This window comes from Lygodium microphyllum, chromosome 10, assembly GCF_053477565.2.
Source record: "Lygodium microphyllum isolate KBCC chromosome 10, Lygodium_microphyllum_v1.1.10, whole genome shotgun sequence".
Lineage (NCBI taxonomy): Eukaryota > Viridiplantae > Streptophyta > Polypodiopsida > Schizaeales > Lygodiaceae > Lygodium > Lygodium microphyllum.
In genome coordinates this window covers 81,310,479-81,329,470 of record NC_141144.1, presented here as the reverse complement: position 1 = coordinate 81,329,470, position 18,992 = coordinate 81,310,479, and the positions used below count along the sequence as shown (strand labels likewise).

Below are 18,992 nucleotides of genomic sequence, written 5' to 3'. Positions count from 1 at the left end.
CGGCCTGCTATATTCAGCATTCTTTCCTTGTTCAATGCAAATTTCTTTCTTCTTTTCCTGCAGTCTCTCTCCATTCCTTCGTCTCTGTATTTGTGTTCCTTCTTCCGTTGCGCTCTCTCACATGGTATCATCGCCACAGAGAGAGAGAGAGAGAGTAGAGAGACCTGTCCGAGCGCGATGGTGCCCCTGCTTCGTGCCGCCCTGCCATCGCCTGGTACTGCACGCCCTGCCGTCGCCTCGACCTGCGCTGTCGAAGACTGAAGACCCGCCTATCTTCACCTCTCGTTCGCGTCCGCACCGTCGTCGCCTGATGTTCTGCCTCTGCTAGTCTGTCGTTCGCGTCTTGTCCGCACCGTCGACGCCTGCAAATCCGCCTGTCTTCACCTGCCATTCGCGTCTTGTCCCTGCGCCGCCAACGGAAACCCTGACGCCCTGCTCTTGACGCTATCAGCGCGTCCTGCTCCTGACGCCCTGTCCACGGTCGCCCTTGACGCCCTCTCCCTTGACGCCCTCTCCCTGACGCCCTGTCCACAGTCGCCTGCCCCAGACGCCCTGTCCACGGCCGCTGCGTCCCCCGCCCTGCGTTTGGACGGTCCATCGCTTGCGCCCCACACCCACCTGAGCTGCGACCTCTGCGCCTGCCTCTCGCCCCTTCGCCTTGTCAGTTAGGGTTTCGCTGCTGACGGATCCCTGCCCGGCGCCCTAGCCTGTCCCGTCCTGCCGTTGAGACCGCCACGCCTTTGTTTCGCCCTTCTGCCCCTGCACGGTGACAGGTAAAGCTCCGCTTTCATTAGCTGTCCTTGCAGAGTACACCCCTGGACAGCGCCTCTATACAGAAAAGAGGGAGAGAGAGAGCGGGAGAGAGAGAGGGTCAGTCCTCCTTCGAGATCAAATCGTCATACACGATGGCTGGTTTGGATCTAGATTTCATAGACCAAACAGTGGCAGCACTTGGCCCGGATTCTGATGCTGAGGAACCTGAGGATATGGTTCCGTGCAACGAAGAGATGCCCCCTGGTCCCGACATCCAGCCTGCGAGTAAACGTACCAAGCATACTTCGGAAGAGATAGGTGTTCATCAGGATCGTTCCTATGCTCAGGTTGCTTCGGATTCTGTAGACTCTCAGGATGTTGACTGGGAGCATTTGCTGGAATTTGCCAACACTTTGCTTGGCGATTATGTTCAACATAATCAGGAAGTCTTTTCTGACTCTGCACCTGACGATGTTCTGGAAGCCACCGTGGACCCAAAAACTGTCCTACGCTCCTTTTCGGTGTTTTATGATCGCGCTATGATACTCTTCTTCACTGGTCGAATCCCGCTGCTTTCCCATATTCGCCAGTGGCTACACAGTCTGCTACAAGGGAAATGTGTTGAAGAGATTTTTGTTGGCTCCCGAGGTTTTTTTGAGGTCCTGTTGAAATCGGAGACGCACCGTACTACTCTCCTGTCTAAACTGCCTTTTTTTTTTTAACGCCGGTTGGTTCATGTGGTTCCATGGCGCCCAATGGCAGATTTTCAGCGTCTGCTGCAACGTGAATGCCCTGTGTAGGTAGAAGTGGAAAATTGTCTGGCTGTTTATTGGCCACTATTGAAGGATACTATGGCCGCTGTGGGCACTGTTCTGGTCCCTCCCAGTCTCAGGGCTGTGAATCGCAACCGCTTGTGTATGCTATGGGACACTGCAAGAAAAAGGCCTGCTTGGTTACGCCTCAATTGCTCTGGCATGCATCCGTTACACTTTCGTTTGAAATGGGGAAATTTTGCAGGGCATTGCTTTTCCTGTGGACAGTTGGGGCATTTTATGGCCGAATGCCCGGAACAGCAACACACTTCTGATGTTGGCCATGTTGCGCCACCCATGGAAGATATGGTGTGTGATGCCCCGTCGCTGGATACTATCCAACAGCCCCAAGTTCTGGCCAAAGGTAAACAACAGGTTTCGGGTCTGGATTCCCGTGCCACTGATTGGGTTAAAGTACGTGTAAAAAAAGGCAACAGGGTTGTTGCTAGCATGGAGAATACTGTGCCTACTACCTCACAAGATTCCATGCGTACATATATGCGTAGGAAGGAAAGGTTGTCTTCCGAGCGCTCTGCTCCTGCTATGGTTTCCTCTGCCCCCCGTCATCAGCCCGCCAGGAAAATGTATTCGGATCGTCCAAAGGGTCCCCCTGCTAAGCTGGCATTTGATACCAGAGGTAACGTCATTACCCCGTGGGACCGTGGTTATCCCCGTTCCAACCCCAAGCCAGCAGATATGCCGTCTACTTCCAAATCTGGTCCTCAGAACTCTTTTGCGGTGTTGGCGGATTTCTTGGATGAGGGAGTCCTAGACATTCTCGCCGACAAAGTCAAATCGAGGCAAGCTGTGCCTCGTACCTGATTTTGTTTTAAATACACATGGAAATAGCCACGTGGAATGTGCGAGGAATTTGTTCTCGACACAAGCAACATGCCATGTGGACTGTATTGCATGAAAATCAGTGGGATGTCCTGTGCGCTGTTGAGCACAAGAGTCACGATGAAGCCGGAAAAGTGGTGGATTGCCATGGCTTTCGATTGTTTTATGCAAGGACACAGGCCATGCATTATTCGGGTGTGCTCATGATTGTACATGACAAATATCAGCCTGTTCTTATTAAAAATGATGTTCATGGCCGCTTTTTGGTGATTGAAATTTTATTTGAAGGGGAAATCTTATGGTTACTTGGCCTCTATGCTCCGAATGATTCGTTATCTCGTCGGGAGCTTTGGCAAACTTTGCAGACCTCCTTGTCACTTGGCAGACGGGGCTTCTTCATGGGGGATTTCAATATGTGTGTTGATTCTTCCCAGTCCACATCGGAGCATTCGGTAATGGATGCGCCGGAAAGTCGTATGTGGAATGAGTTGGCTCTTGCTGTTCTTAAGCAAGATCTCTGGTCCTGGCTACACCCGTCTTCTACAGGGTTTACTTTCCATTCTGCCCAGTATGCAACAACATGGTCGCGATTGGACCGTATATATATCATGCAGAATGATGATTTTCTTCCCGAGATGCTCGAAATAAAAGTGTTGCAACAATATGCCTTATCGGACCATTTCCCTCTGCAGCTCGAGCTGCTTGCACAACCCATTGCACCTTTCAAGCAATTTCTGGAGAGACCCACTTTGTGTTTCAACTCGTCTTACTTAGAGCATGCAATCTTTCAGGGCTATATGCAGCAATTGATTGACAGATTCTTCTTGGACTTCTCTTCTCAGGGCACTGCGTCATTTGAAAGATTGCTCTCTAATGTGCAGCGGGTTGCTCGGCAGTATGGGATCTATCATGCCTCTCTTTGTCGGCAGCGTCGCAAGGCAGCAGAGGACCTGCTGGTTTTGGTTCGTTCTCTGCTGGTGGACACTCCGGATGATGCATTTCTGCTCGCATTGGCCATGCGGGTGGCTGATCTTATTAAAGAATTCCAGTTGAAATCATATCAGCAGGCCAAACTGCAACATCTGACAGAGACTTTGCAAGATAGTGCATGTCAGACCCATAAGTTCTTTCGAGCTCTCCATGCCTCTCCTGCTCGAGAGAATATGACCAGACTCGAGGATGCAGAAGGCCACCTTATCCTGGATCCGCAGACTATTGTGCATATGTGCAGGAATTATTTCCGTGACCTTCTCGGTTCCACTTCTCCACCTTCAGCCCAAATTACTCAGGCCCGTTCGGTTTTTTATGACCTGGTCCGCAATCAGCTTCCGCAGGACATGCAAGCTACTATGGAGTCCGATATTTGTGAGGCAGAGGTTATGGACGTCTTGTTACACTTGCCCAAGGATAAAAATCCGGGTTGGGATGGTCTCACCAATGAGTTCTTTGAAGCTTTTGCTACCCAACTGGCGAAACCATTGCAGGCTTTGTTTCAGCAGGTGTGGGAAACGGGGATCATGCCTTCCTCATGGAAAGAAGGCCTTATTAAACTGCTTCCAAAAGTTCCTTCGCCATCTAAGTTGACACAGTGGCGCCCAATTTCTTTGATGGGTTCAATGTACAAAATCTTTTCCAAAGTAATGGCGAATCGGCTCCATAAGCATCTCCCGGCCATTGTGCACCCTCTACAGTATGGTTTCATTAAGGGCCGAAATATTCTGCACAATGTATTGAATGCTCAACTGGCAATTGATTATGCAAGGCATTCTAATCAGGAGGTAGTACTGATTCAACTGGACCTGGAAAAGGCTTTTGACTATCTGGACTGGTCTTTCGTTGCTGAACTTATGTCTGCTATGGACTTTGGTCCTCGGATGTCTCGTCTAATATACACCATTAGCGCTGCAGTGTCTTCGCGAGTCATGCTGAACGGAGGTGTTACTGAGCCATTTGTCCTTGCCCACTCTGTCAGAAAAGGGTGCCCTTTGAGCCCTCTATTCTTTGCCCTTGCGACACATCCAGTTCTTTCGATGTTATCTCATATGGCAGCCTCTTCTTAGTTGGCCGGACTGTCGCTTCCTACAGGACAGCACTTCATTAGCCAATCCCTAGCGAATGATACTTTTATGATTTTGCGTGCGGACAAGGATAACCTTCGAAGAGCATTGGATGTTTCGGGCCTCTTTGGTCAGGCGTCCGGCCTTCGAATCAATGCGCTCAAATCAGCCATTCTCAGCTGCACGGAGTCGGATTTGCAGTCCTTGGACTGGCAGGGTCTGGTTGTTCCTCGTGGCTCCATTGTCAGGCACCTTGGGTACCCTTTGGGTGTTGATGTTCCCCCAAAGCAGCTTCTGCAGTGGATTTCTCAGAAAATGGTAGCTAAGTTTATGTATTGGAAATCTCAAGCCTGGCCCTTCCATGTTCGCCTCAAAGTGGCCCAGACAATTATGTTGCCAATGCTCACATATTTCTTGCCATTGTTGCCCTGGACTACTACGACTCTGAATGCTCTTACTCAGTCTATTCGTTTCATGCTATGGAAGAAGGACTCATTGCATGCAGGTATTTCCTGGATCTCTTGGTCGCATGCGTGCACCCCCAAACGCATGGGTGGCAGAGCTATTTTAGATGCCCAAACTCACATGCACGCACTCCGTTGGTCTCTTTTCCGCGTCATGTGCTCGGATCATCATCCATGGGTCGATATAGCCCGTTATTTCCTTGAGGGCCATGGGCTTCTGCATGGCAATACCCAAATCCGGAGTTCTTGGTGGCATGTTCTTAATGCTGATTCGCGGTTCTCCAGTTCTTCTTCGTCGCTGCTTACTCATTTGGTATGTTCCTGGAAACAGGTCCTCCAGAACGCTCAGTGGCATCCAGCGCAGGATCGCTTAGCTACTAACTCTTTTCAATTGGAATTGCTGGCAGTCTCGCGTTTATTTGCATGGGAAGGTAAACATGAGCTTAGACCACAATTCAACCGGATGGCCCGTTTGGGCTTGTCTTCAGTTGCGGATGCCACCCTTGCTAGTCGCAATGTGCTTATATCTTTTCGTACAGCTAGGAGGCTTTTCAGGATCCCTCGTGGATATAGGCCTTTATGGGAACAGCTTTTGAGGGTGCTCCAGAGCAGACAACCCTTTCCTGCCCTTGCTTCGGATCATCCCTGGCAAGATTGGGACCTACAAGGCCGGCTGACTTTAAGCAAAGCTTCTGCTAACCAAGTGTATCATATTCTGATTAAAGATCATCAACGGCTAGTTCCCAAAGCGAATGCTTTATGGGGATTACGTAAATCCCGGTCATGGTGGAGGGCAACTGTGATGGAGGGCTGGTTAAACAAGACACCCTTCAAATGTAAAGTCTTTCTTTGGAGAGTGATGATTGGTGGTCTTCCGCTTGCTTCGGCTCTTTCCAAGCGACGAATCTCCAATGGCAACTGTTTCTTTTGCACCACTGCTGTGGAATCCGCCCGCCACCAATTTATTTCTTGCCCCATCGCAAAGAAAGTTTGGTTATTTTTGTCGGCTGTTTGGCAAGGAGTGGTTGGTTTCACCCTGCGCCCCTTTGATTGGGTTTTCGGGCAGCCCAAATACCCCACTCCTACACAGCCACATATGAAGCTCATGTATCATTTTCTTCGATATTGGGGCTGTTGGCATAACTGGACCATTCAGAATGCTTTTCTTTTTGACTCCGCCTATAATGTTCAGCGGCATATTGCGAGGCTTAAGGGCCTCTTGTATTGGCAGTTGGATCTTCTCCAGCATTCTGATTTGCTCTCTAGGGAGGACTTACGTCCCTGGCATATGGCAATTTCCTCTGCATCTTTGCCATGACGTTGTAACTTGTAGTACTTAGAACCTCTTCACATGATGGCTTAGATTGTCGTCATGTATCTTGTAATCAAGTAATCTTGTACTTTTTTTCGTAATTAATACAATTACCTTTTACAAAAAAAAAAGAGAGAGAGAGAGAGAGAGAGCTGATTTCTCATGCAAGAACAACCCCAGATTGCCAGGCAACCTTGCCACATTACCATTTTGCTGAAAACACACACTTCTTCTTGAAGGCGATAGCTTCTTTGTGCAGTCCATAGTATTTCTCCCCCCAAGTGGACCCTCTACATTGACTTCCTTGTGATCCTATAGCCATTTCCTCCTGTTTCGCAGTTGTTTAGTGCCAAAACGTAAAATTTCTTGTGGGTGCCTTGCAAGATTTTGAAGATGCCTTACATTCACTTTCATGGCTTTGATAATACAGATAAGGAGCCTTCTCAACACTCCTTCGAATAACGGCGGCAAGTTTATCGCGTGGATCGTGAAGAATGAAGGTCACCTCGTTTTTTTGGGAACCCTCACCTCCCCATTCTTGCTATGTCTCACAAAAGGCCCATTCTGCTAGCCTCCATATGCCATCAATGGCACCCTCTACAAGTACTCGTACTTACTTCTTTACCCAAAGAAGATCAGCTTGATGGTTAAAACTACTCACTTTGGATGTGTAAGGTAGAGTGTATCCTTGATACCTTCGATCTTTAGGAGTTTGTTACCCACCCTTTTCCCCATCTAGTGGAGGATCCCACCATTGGATTATCAATGGATCGTGCGACCTTATGGGATCAGCTTAACTCTAGAGCCCGATCTTTCCTCTTTATGAGCTTACAAGATTCTGTCCTTGTGTGTATGTGCAAGTTGCTGAAAACAACAGAAGTGTGAACAAAGTTGGCTTCTTTGTACCGTCACAAGACATTTACCCCATGGATTACTCTCAAGACAAAATTATGAATGCTCACTATTAATGATTCTACTTCCACGAATGATCATATCAACGAGTTGGAGAATATGAAGGATGAGCTTCGGTCCCTTGGCAAGATGATCTCTTCAGAGGATATAGCCATGATTCTTTTGACTCAACTTCCATCTCCCCGGTTTGAGGACTTCTACACCAACCTTCTTACATCAAGGACCTGTGAGAAGCTTCTATGGAAGGAGCTTGCCCTGCTTGTTTTGGAGCATAACGAGCGTGCCAAAAAGGTTGCAAATGGATCCACCTTCTTCAATGGTTGCCTCATCTTCTAAGAGGTCTTGGCTGGTTGATAGTGGGGCTTCTACTCATATGACTCCACCAAGTGATTTGTTGCAAAATCTATGCCCTTTTGAGGATTTTCTATCATTGTTGGTGACATTGTATTGGTGCCCATTAGTGGTGTTGACACTTTGTCTTTGTTTCCCGACCACACTTTGAGCTCTCTTTCCCAGGCCCTTTATGTTCCACACTTGGGCTTTCCACTCCTCTCAATTTATGGCCTTACTAGGCTTGGTACACGAGTTGTCTTCACCGAGCAGGCCGTTTGTATTGAGGATTCTTCTACAAGGGCTATTACCGCGACAGGTTGGCAAGAGAGCGGGCTTAACAGGCTCCATTCCCCTTCTCTTATGCAAGGTTCCTTGAGGTAGTTATCTGTTGCTACACCCATTCCCGCTTGTGCACCACCTATTCCACAGGTTCCTTTCCATTCCCTACCCTCTCCTCCGATGGTTCCCTCGTTACCCCTGTCCGTTTAGAGGGGGACGATCTCAGTGATGCGGCAGTGGATTCCCTGACCCCTAGTGTTTCAAAGGGGGTTTCCCAAGATTGTGAGGAGCTTCTTCATCGGTAGACTTCATCGACGGACTTCATGGACATTGGCATTCACTCTTGCCACCCAAGGATCCGTTTCTTCCTTGACCTTCTACCACATCCAGGATCTGAGAGGGGGTGTTAGCAATCATGATTGTCATGCCTTATCATCTCCCGTCTATGATCCTCAATCTAAGTCAACGAGGACTTTAGGAGCTTTGACTTGTCTATCACCTGTTTTGACGGAGGAGATAGCTCATTCTAGAGCACTCAGTTTATCACCTTTCAGTGCATTTTCTCCTCTAGTCGAGATTTTGTGTGCATTTCTTGGACAGCTTCTACAATACATCAATCTGCCTCACTTGTCAAACATTGTCCACATTTTCCAAGATTTTTTCTAAGATTTTTTGGCATTTTACCAGCATTAAAAGATGGTCGACCATATTTAGGCCCCAGATTGCAGTTGGCCAGTTTTTATGGTTTGTGCCTATTTATTTGGCACTTATCCCACCTAGGAAACATATATCTTCCTCCTTCCTTGGCAAGTGCACACTAGGACTTCATCATCTCCCTCCGTCTCTCATGTTGCCGTCATCATCAACCTGATTTGGTGCCCTCACTGATGCTACGGGCTATGTGCAGGGACTGATCAGTCTGCCTTGTGTATTCAGCATTCCTTCATTGTTGTACAGATTTCATTCTTCTTTTCTTGCAACCTCTCTCTATTCCTTTGCCTCTATGTTCCTATTCCTTTTGCCATTGTGCACTCTCACACAAACTGCATAAACAGCACCCAAACTGCAATTTACAGCTATTCAGTGCTGTACAATTGCATAAGCCTCGGAATGTGTAACCAACATCAAAGGCAGCAACTTAATGCTGAAAATCCCCAATTTTCATTGCAATTTTCAGATTTACTGCAATTTCTTTGTCTAGTGTCACATAAATGGCAAAATAATGCTGTTGCAGCACCTGTCCAGTACTTTGGGATGCGTGCCACGCCAAAGCCTCAAATCTTAGTGAAGTAATTTTGAGAAAGTTCAAAGATTTATACATACAACCTAAAAATCTGATGAAGTATCGCCTTGGGATGCATGTCAAATGCAGGAATCCCAAAACAAGCTAAATTGATTAATTAGCCAAACTTTCATTAAAAGAAATGTGTTCCTAGAGTGTATGTGTCCCATAAGCCAAACCCTAATTTGGGATGACGTGGCCATCTATAAATAGACAACTATTGTTTGTTGTTGGTGCCAGTTTCCAAATACTCCCCAGTTGTTGGTGATTGCTGTTTACTCTCATCCAGACATCATGAACAGCTGGTGACTTGATTTCCATTGCTGTTGGTGTTGTTATGTTACCGTCTAGCTAACGCCAGCGTGTCCACATCATCATCTGCTGCAATTATTGCTGTATGGCCAGCAGCAGCCTGCATTTTCACTCTGCAACATGCTGCCTGCCCCTGACATAGCATCAAGTGCTGCATATTGCTGTTTACAGCCTGCGCCTGCCTGCCACATCATCAGCTGATCAGCATTTTGCTGATTTTCTGCTTTGACTGCTCCTCTAACACTGATCCAGCCTTCATAGAGCTGTCTTTGCTGCTGTTAGACACCTTTCGAGACTGTCTATTGTGTTTCAGGATACATCAGAGTATGACACACTCTTCTACTCACTCTCTCTGCCCCGTCCTAAGACACAGGATTTCAAGGTTCAATATTCACCTTGCATGGTGTGTTTACTGCATTTTGCATTGTAATTATTCATCTTTTGTGTTCATTGTCTCCGTGTTACCCTAACCCTAACTATGTTTCTTTATGAATTTGTGAGTTTGTTGTACAATTGTGTTTGTATTCTATAGACGAGCATTTCTTTCCAAGATTATGACATAGTTGCTTACCAAATTTGTAAAAGGCTAGAGATATTTTCCCCTTACATGGTCAACCACAACCACTATGATGAGTGGCAATGACACTACTATGGCCATTCCTTCAAGATCTAGAACTTCAATCAATAAAGTATGAAAACAGCCTTCCTTCTTGGAATGGGTGGTGATAATTTGATTTAAGAGTTAATTACAGCAATAAATAAATGCATATAAAATGAAATACACACTTTACCATAACATTCTTGGACAGTAGACACCTTGTTGGCCCCAAAATTGGCGCCCCTTACGGTATTTCTTTAGCTTTCATTCAATTGGAAGAAATACAACTTGAGATTCTTCAATCTCCTCTTGCTAAACAATTGCTCTTGCTGTCATAAATGACCAACAAGCCTTTTGGGTCATTTGCCCCTTGATTCACCGAAGACGACTTCTCCAATTTGACCCTTGGCTGGCCAAATGCTGCCCCAAATCAATTTGGGATGGGCTGGCTCCTGAAATCCCTTGGTAATCTTCAATTATCAACTGCTGATTTCATTCCCTTGAGCCTTCAATCTCTGGCACGGATCCCAAGGTGGTTGCTAAACCCAAATTTCTGCTGTAAATTAGGGTTTACTGCAGAAATTACAAATCAGCCCACCAAAAATGGCTGAGATCTCCTCCAAATGGCTGAGAATTGTTGAGAATGGCTGAGGATAGGCTGAAGGAAATGAGAGAATGCTGTAAAGAGAAGAAATTTTGAGATTTGTCACGAAGAACTGATCAAAATCAGTTGTTGCCCTGTTGTACCAGCCCCAAACGGATACACCAACAACAATAGAAGCATCAGAGACTGTGATCTTCAGGAGAAACTGCACTAGCAGCAATTGCCAGCTTCCCAAGGTCAAGAATATGCAATTTCCATCACCAAAATGGTCTCCAATGGCTGGGAAATGGCCCCAAAAGCTGGCAGCAACAATCCAACACCTCTTCCCAACAGCTCCAAAATGAAAAAAACGAGATTTCCCTCTCCCTTCAGCCCTATTTAGCCTTTCCCCCACTTGCATGGGAAAGTTTTGCCAAGTGGCAACTTTCTTAATCCATTTCCAGCAATTTCCAACCATTTAATTAAATTAATTCAGCCCTTAATCCATGCCCAGAAAATTGACCTTGCCCATCCAAAAATTAATTGGCTAGGCCATTTGCAACCCAAAGTGGTCCCATGCATTAACTGACCCTTGGACAAGCATTAATCCATTAGTTAATGCCTAGTCCCTAGTGTCACTATTGACACTTAATGGCCAATTAATGGTCCTAGGGGCAAACTGACACCAAAATTCATCTAGAATCTAACAAGTGTAACTTGTTACAACTTTTGCCTTTGATACCCATCTTTTTCACAGGGACCTTCGGCCTTCAACTGTGAAAAAGTAGCTTGCACCTCACATGTGCAACACATGTGCTTGATTAATCCTTTAATCAAATGTCAATTAAATATAAGCAAAGCATCAAATTTTCACATCCTCGTGACAAAGTACCTATCACCTAGTATACTTCTTGCAAGCTTCTTACAGACACACTTTGTGTACTGTAAGTTGTATGTGTGCGTGATGACTTCTGAAGCATAGACACAACCTCCACCAACCATCATATCAATTAATTGTTCAAAGGAAGCAAGATGAGCCTGTGGATTGAAGTCCATAGATGGTCCAACCACCCAGCCAAACGTCCATCTAGAGTCAGAAAGAAACTAACTCAAGAGAATTGTTTGTAAGTCACATCACCAATGGGCCTCCATTGGCTGCAACAACCACCTAGCTTTTCAGGTTTGGAGTAGTTGTGCCCACAGTACCTCCATTGTGGATTAAGGTTACCATCTTTGGATGGGGTAGAGGTCTAAGGACTTTTAACAAAGATCACCCTTGGCCTTAGATCGACACTTGTCTCATTAAAATGGCCAACTTTCTAGCAACGGGTGCAAAAAATATTTTTCTTTGGGATGTGCTGCTGATGGCTAGATTTACTAGAATTGTTTGATGGTGAGGAATTACTTTGTGGTTCACTTGCCTTATTATCTTTGGAGTCCTTCCCACTCCTTGGCTTCCCCTTCATAGAAGTAAAAACTAGGACCCCTCTCTAGTGAAAGAGTTTTTTAGTGTACTTGGTCATGCAAACTTGCATAGCACAAGAGTTGACAATCAAACTTGTACAAAGTTGTAACTATAGCAAGGAAATAGCTATCTGCATAAAATTAAAATATATGGGTGGCAACTTGTTTAAAATTGAGTGGCCTGATTGTTGTTGACTTCGGAAAGCCAATGGTGGCAAATTTGGTAGAATGTTTGCTAATACTTTGCTGCGTTGACTTTCAAATCATTCCAAATATGGATGCATGGTGAAAATGTTGTGATTTTGACTAAAATTCAAGAAAAACAACTTGTATCAGCTCAATAATTGCAGTGGCAATGTGAAATTTCCACAAACAAACTACAAAATGTGGGATACGTGAGGATTAGGCTAGGGATCTAATCCTTGGACTAGTGCCCATAATCCCTAGAAATCCAACACTTGCTACACTAGATTTGGCCAAGCCAATAATAATCAACCCATTAAGGTGAGTCTTACTAATAATTATTAAAAGCAAATATCACTCATTAAGGCGAGTCTTATTTTTGAAAGCAATCTTGGCCTTAGCAACAAGAACACGAGTGCTTAGAGATTGATTGGAGGGAAGCAAAATACATGTAGGGATTTCCTCCCAAGTGCCCCCCATGCGGCAAAGAAATGCCATGCATGAGGACTCCATGGACAATAGTAAAGATAGGTTGTGCTATGTCAATAGCTACCAAAAAAGAGTAATATCGTCATATAGGAAGAGACATTTGTGCAAATTGAGTGGCCAAATGAGAGAGATTAGGGACAATGTATACACATTAGGTGTGTGATTGCAATTCCCGCCACTCTAGCACCAATAGCACTCGGGATACAAAGATAAGGATAGAACCTAAAGGAGTTGTGCCCAAGTGCAAAAGAGTTGTGAGATTTTGAGAGGGAAATGTATTAATCATAGATCTCATAAAAGGATTTGATGTGTAAAGGTGGGATTCGATCAATAGATGCACCAAAAGCAAAATTACCCAAAGTAGACTATAGATCGTGAGGACTATTTGAACAAGATCTCTCTCTCTCTTCTCAAATTTACATATTGGTAGGGGTCTAGAGCTCTATAGTAACTTATAGCCGATACATGCAAATTAGAGGGAGTAAGAAAGAGAGAACTAAGTGTGAGAACAAGATGCGCAAGTAAAGCAATAGAGAACAAACACTAAGAGATGAACGAGAAAAGCAAGAACACATGAACTCAATGAATGGAGGGATGGGCCATGGAGTCCATATACCAAAGCATGAGAACATGTGTACAAACCACACGGCTATGGCTGACTACTAGAGTGCCTCCAATCTCCCTCTCTCCATAGGTGCAAGTATGTAAGATGTGACATTGGAGAGTGGAAAGAATGCACATATCTGTAGGCCAATGAACAAGACTTCAGATAACAAAGTTGGCCAAAAATAGGCCGTCTAGCTGCCCACCCAAGCACCCTCCCAAATTCCCAAATGCAAGTCCATAAAACCTATGAAATGTGCAAAACTAACATCCTCTCTTGATCACGGTTGACTAGTACAATGGAATATATTATGATGGGGAACAAAACCCCTACGAACCATCACCATGTTCCATACTACAACAATGATCTGACAAAAACCTATACTACCAAAGTACATACAACAATGGCAATCAAATCGACCATGGATACCCAAGCATTTGGAGCCTCGAACAAATATTAGAGGTTGGGGTCATGATTTGATCTCCTAAACCATGCTTGAGAAAGAAGCGGTCAATTCACTAATACCAAGCCTTGAGAGCTTACTTAAGGCCACAAAGAGGCTTTCCCAAGTGATAGACATGTTTCTCCTTGCATGGCACAATGAAACTTGGAGACTGATCTACATAAATCTTGAGGAAAGCGGACTTTACATTCATCCAATACATGTGGTAGTGATGAAGAGCCACAAGGACTAAAACGACACAAATGATAGACATTCGAGCAGTCAAGGCAAAAGTCTCCACATAATCCAAGCTAGGCTTTTGTGTGAAACCCTTAGCAACAAGCCTCACCTTGTGTTAGTTTGAGGTGCAATCTGTCAAATTCTTGGTTTTGTTAACCCATTTCTCACCAATAATCTTCCGCTTGGAGGGGACATGGAACCAACTCCCATGTGTCATTTTGCTCAATAGAATCAAGCTTGTCTTGCATCCCACCATGCTAGATATCATGTGCAAGAGCCTCTTAAAGAGCGGTAGGCTCACACTCCTCCAATATCCTACTCATCAAGGCATAGTTCAAACTTCACACAAAGGGAACACTCAATCTACTACTATAGCTTGGCTAACCTCCAAGGGCCCTTCGGTGTCTCTTTAATGGAAGTGACTCTAGACTCCTACATCAAACGTTGAAACCATTGAGTGATGAGACTAAAGTTTGCTGATTTGTGAGGGAGGTGGTGAGGCCTCCAATACTTGTGATGCACCTATATCCTATGACAGCTCCTCCTTATCAATAGAAGGAAGATCCCCCTTTGAAGGCTGAGTAAACCTCAAAGAAGACCGAGGGATACTTAAAATTGAAGAGACACGGGAGGTAAGGGATAGGAGGGGATGGTGCCGAGGGAGTAGGATGACAAAGAGGTAACTTGGTGGGTGAGGGGTGGTGCTGAGACATGCCACTTGGATCTAGCATCTGACTTCCCCCTCTTGTTCTTTTTGACATGAATGCAAGCATCACACTGCCAGATGTGAAAATGTGCTACATTGGGCTTTCATCCAAAGAAAACCTCATATGGACTCATATTATGTAATGCAATAGTCAAAGACCTGTTGCAAATGTGAACTGCCATCAAAATTGCTTCAGCCCAGAGGGTACAGGAAAGCCCTCATTGGTCAAGAATAGACCTGGCCATCTTCAACATGGTCCTGATTTGTGGCTCCACTACATTCTCAGATAGTCTGATGGTGGTGGCAGGCTCCATGTGAATGCCATGCTGCCTACAAAATTTGTCAAATTGATGAGCAGTAAACTCTCCTCCATAGTCGGCTCAACTCCTTGAATTCTGAATGGAGACTAGTTTTCCACAAAGGTCTTCCACTCACAAATTTGGAAGTAAGCCTCCAATTTGAGCTCTGAGGAATACACCTAAACATATCTCGCAAAAAGTATCACCTAGGAGCAAGAGGTATTTGGCCTGGCCCAAAGACGCCATGTGCATAAGGCTGCACAAGTCTGTATGGACAAGCTCCAAAGGAGTAGATGGAGGAGGCCTTGGGCATAGGCACCCAATGCTATTTGCCCCGCAAACAGCTACAGCATAAAGATGGGAGTTTTGGAAGGAAATTCGGCAATCCCTCAACCATGCTGTACCATAATAACCCAAGCTCTGATGAAGAATAGGCAGCAAAGGCCATGAGCTTGTATAGCCCACCCTTCTGTGAACCAGACCATAGAACAGCACCTGTAGAAGTATCCTCTATCATGACCGCATCCTGTGAAGACCACTCAGGTAACTATTTAAGGCCATGAACGGACAGGTATAAAACATCCTTAAGTGCATTGTGTTGATATATTGAGTATCTTTGTAGTAGTCATTCATATTTGACTAGCAGGAAATGTGAATTAGAAGTTAGAACCCTGTAGAAATGAGTCACCTTGGTATTTTCAACTAATGTAACTGGCACACTTTTCATTTGCGTTATTACAGACATTGTGGATTCCACAACCACTTTGCATGAACTATCCAGTGGATTGAAAATTAGTTATTCTGACCCTTCATTCAGTTTTACAGTCATGGTCTATAACTAACTTCCTCCCAATCACATCTCAGAACAATAAAACCAATAGCATATAGAACCCAAAAAATGTCATTTTTTCAAGTCTCCATCAGCAAGGTACCATCTTTATCAGCCTATGGCAAACTATTTCAACAGTGTTATCACACAAAAAGTCAAATTCAAACCACTTACACAGTGGTAAACAAAAGCAAATGATATTTTTCACCGATGTTTCACATATTTCCTTCTGGAGTCTTATGAGTAGTTATTTAAGAAGACTAGTAAAGACACAAAAGAAATTGTGACATATAAATAAGCAGCAGATCAATATACTCAGGTAAAAACATGATGTCAACAATGCATATGCATTTAGCTTTACAAGAATTCAAGAGAAAACGTATTTGAAGATACCAGTGCTGCGTTCTTGAATGCTGTTTAGAACTTGTAGTCTCTGCTTTTTGCAACAATCTGCCATCGAGAAAGTGTGACGATAATTTAAAGTGTGAATCGCCGCTGTTCTAACATGACAAGAGATCATCTTTCCCAGAGCTGTTCTCCATGAGATTCACAAAGACACAACAGAAATGCCAGTGTTAGAAAATGGAAGTCCAAAGCTGATGACCCTAACACACCTCGTGCCAAACCAAAAGACAAGGAAGAAGAAAGAAAAATCCAAAATGGCCCTCAATAAACTCATCGTTCATTTGTAATCTGCTGATAGTTAGGCAGCAGCGGCAAGGTGCCAACACCACTAATAGACACTGAAAAAATGTCACCAACAATGACTATACCCTCTAATGGATGAAGATCCTACAGCAAATCTCCAAGATTCATATGACTCAAACCACCATGTCAATAAGCCAAGGCCTCTCTGAAGAGAAGACAGCCAATGAAGGAGGCTCCTCTATCTCATGGATGTGAAGGAATACAGACTCATGAGTAACAGCTCATGAAACCAGCCTTCCTCCTCGGATAGGGTGGTACGAACTTGACTTAATACTAATTACAGCAAGCATAAAATTCACATAAACTAAAATGTAAACTTTACCACTTTAATCTTGGAGGATGGACAGCCTGTTGGCCCCAAAACTGGCACCCCTTGTACTATTTCTTTAGCTTTTATTACAAATGGATGGAGTATAACTAAGATTCTCTGATCCCCTGCACTAATCCAAGTGCCTCTCGCTGTCAAAACTGACCAGTAAGCCTTCAAATCAATTTGCCGCTTGGTTTGCTTGGGGAATCGGCCTTCATCTTGCTCCTTGCGAGACAAATTTAGCCCCAATTTGAGATTGGTTGGCTGGCCTCTTGAATCTCCTTTCTTTAATTTCAGGTGCTGGAATTTGAGTCCTAGACCCTCAATTCTGAGCACACATCCCAAGGTGGTTGTCAAATTGAGATAGAGAAAGGCTCAACTAGTTTAGCTCCATCCTTCAAGCAAAGGTAAGGGTATTTCTTCCAATACTTCTTCTCAAGTTGGTTACCCTTCCTACAATATGGGCATTTACACTTCTCTAAATATGGGCCTTCTTGTTTTCCTTCTTGTTTCTCCCTCCCAAACGCGCAGTAAAAGCTTTAGTAAAGCTAGATCCATTGGCTCCTATCTCCTTGAATCGATCTTCATGCTCCAAAAGAAACAAAGTTAACTGCCCTCCACAAAATAGTTTTCCAAGACCTGGAGGTAAGCAAACTTGTATAGAAGACATCATACTTGGGAGATGGAAGATGAACCATGTCCTTTGATAAAATAGTCCTACCATGGGATGCAAGCTCACCCCACAATTCCTCCATCTTGCTGATATGATTTTTCATAGAAGGAGAATTATCAATAAGAAGCACCAGAGGTTTCTTCTTTGTATGGTAATGCAGTGGGCAAAGGTCTTTTACTGAATAAAGGGAAGAGAGGTTCCACTATGGTCCAAAGTCGGCACACATGCACAAGGACAAAATCTTGCAAACTCATAAATAGCAAATCGAACTCAAGAATTGAGACAATCCCGTAGGGCTGCTTGGTCCATAGTAGAACCAATGCAAGGATCCTCCATTGGACGAGAAATAGGGGTGGTAATAAATGTCCACAAGTCGAAGGTATCAAGAATACACTCCAATTTGCATGACCAAAGGAAGTAGTTTGTACTATCAAGTCAATCTTCTTTGGGCATAGAGGGAAGAACGGGCACCTATATTGAAGGTTCCCTAATGGCTGTGCAGCAATCAGATATACGAGCCCTATATGAAACATATAGAGAAGCACAAGGAAAATGAGCTCACTTCGCTCTTCTAGATCTATCAGAGTGTTGATCTCTGGAGGATTGTGGCTCTAATCTACAATCTTCAAGTTGCTTTTCACTGCAACTTGACTCATGAGAATGTCGATCTTCAAAAGAATGGACGGACTCTTTATCAATGTCATCAAACCTATCAAACCAAGAATCCATAACTGAAACCAGCCTTCCTCTTTGGATAGGGTGGTTGAAGCTAATCAAGCACTTAATTACAGCAACTAATAACTGAGCATAAACTGAAATACACAAATTACCTTAATAATCTTGGATATTGGACACCCTACTGGCCCCAAAACTTACGCTCCTTTCAGCATTTCTTTAACTTTGATTGCTAATAAAATGAGTACAAGCTGAGATTCCACAATCTCCTTTGCTGTTCCAAAAGCCCCTTGCTGTAATAACAATCACCAAAGCAATTCGGGCCATGTGCCCCTTGACTTTTCACCCCGAACTTGCACAATTGGAACCACAAACTAGCCAAATGCTGCCCCAATTTACAATGAATGGGCTAGCATCTAAATTCCCTGATAATTACACGAATTTCACGTGTTCAATTTAGTGTACAATGTCTTCTCCTATTGGCACGGAATTTTTGCAAAAATTTAGGATTTATAGCAGAGACCCTCCTGCTGTCCACCAAATATGGCTAAGATCTGCTCCAAATGATTGAGAAATGATGAGATCTTTTGAGAAATTAATGGAGAAGATGAGAGAAAGCCAAGATGAGAGAGAGATCTAATTTTCTTTGCAAGAAAACCATAAAATATGCATGTTGCTTGCTCTACTTTGCATTTAATTTAGTTACCTGCTACCGGGCACCTCCAAAATGTTGTCACCTGATCAACAATGCTGTTGCCAGTCCCTAGAAAGTGTCTCCTTGCTGTCCCCCACCTGGTAAGGCCCCCCAGATGGTTGCCTTTTGCAGCAAATTG

At 44.4% G+C, this 18,992-nt stretch overlaps 1 protein-coding gene across 1 annotated transcript in view; it reads right to left on the bottom strand.

The window, feature by feature from the left end:
• LOC148030215 (uncharacterized) overlaps positions 1-18,992 on the bottom strand; it is a 67,175-nt gene that overhangs the window by 38,700 nt on the left and 9,483 nt on the right. Inside the window, exon 3 of the mRNA XM_087686487.1 lies at positions 16,187-16,324. Coding sequence (XP_087542613.1) covers positions 16,187-16,324 — 138 coding nt within the window. The remainder of the gene's footprint in view (positions 1-16,186; positions 16,325-18,992) is intronic.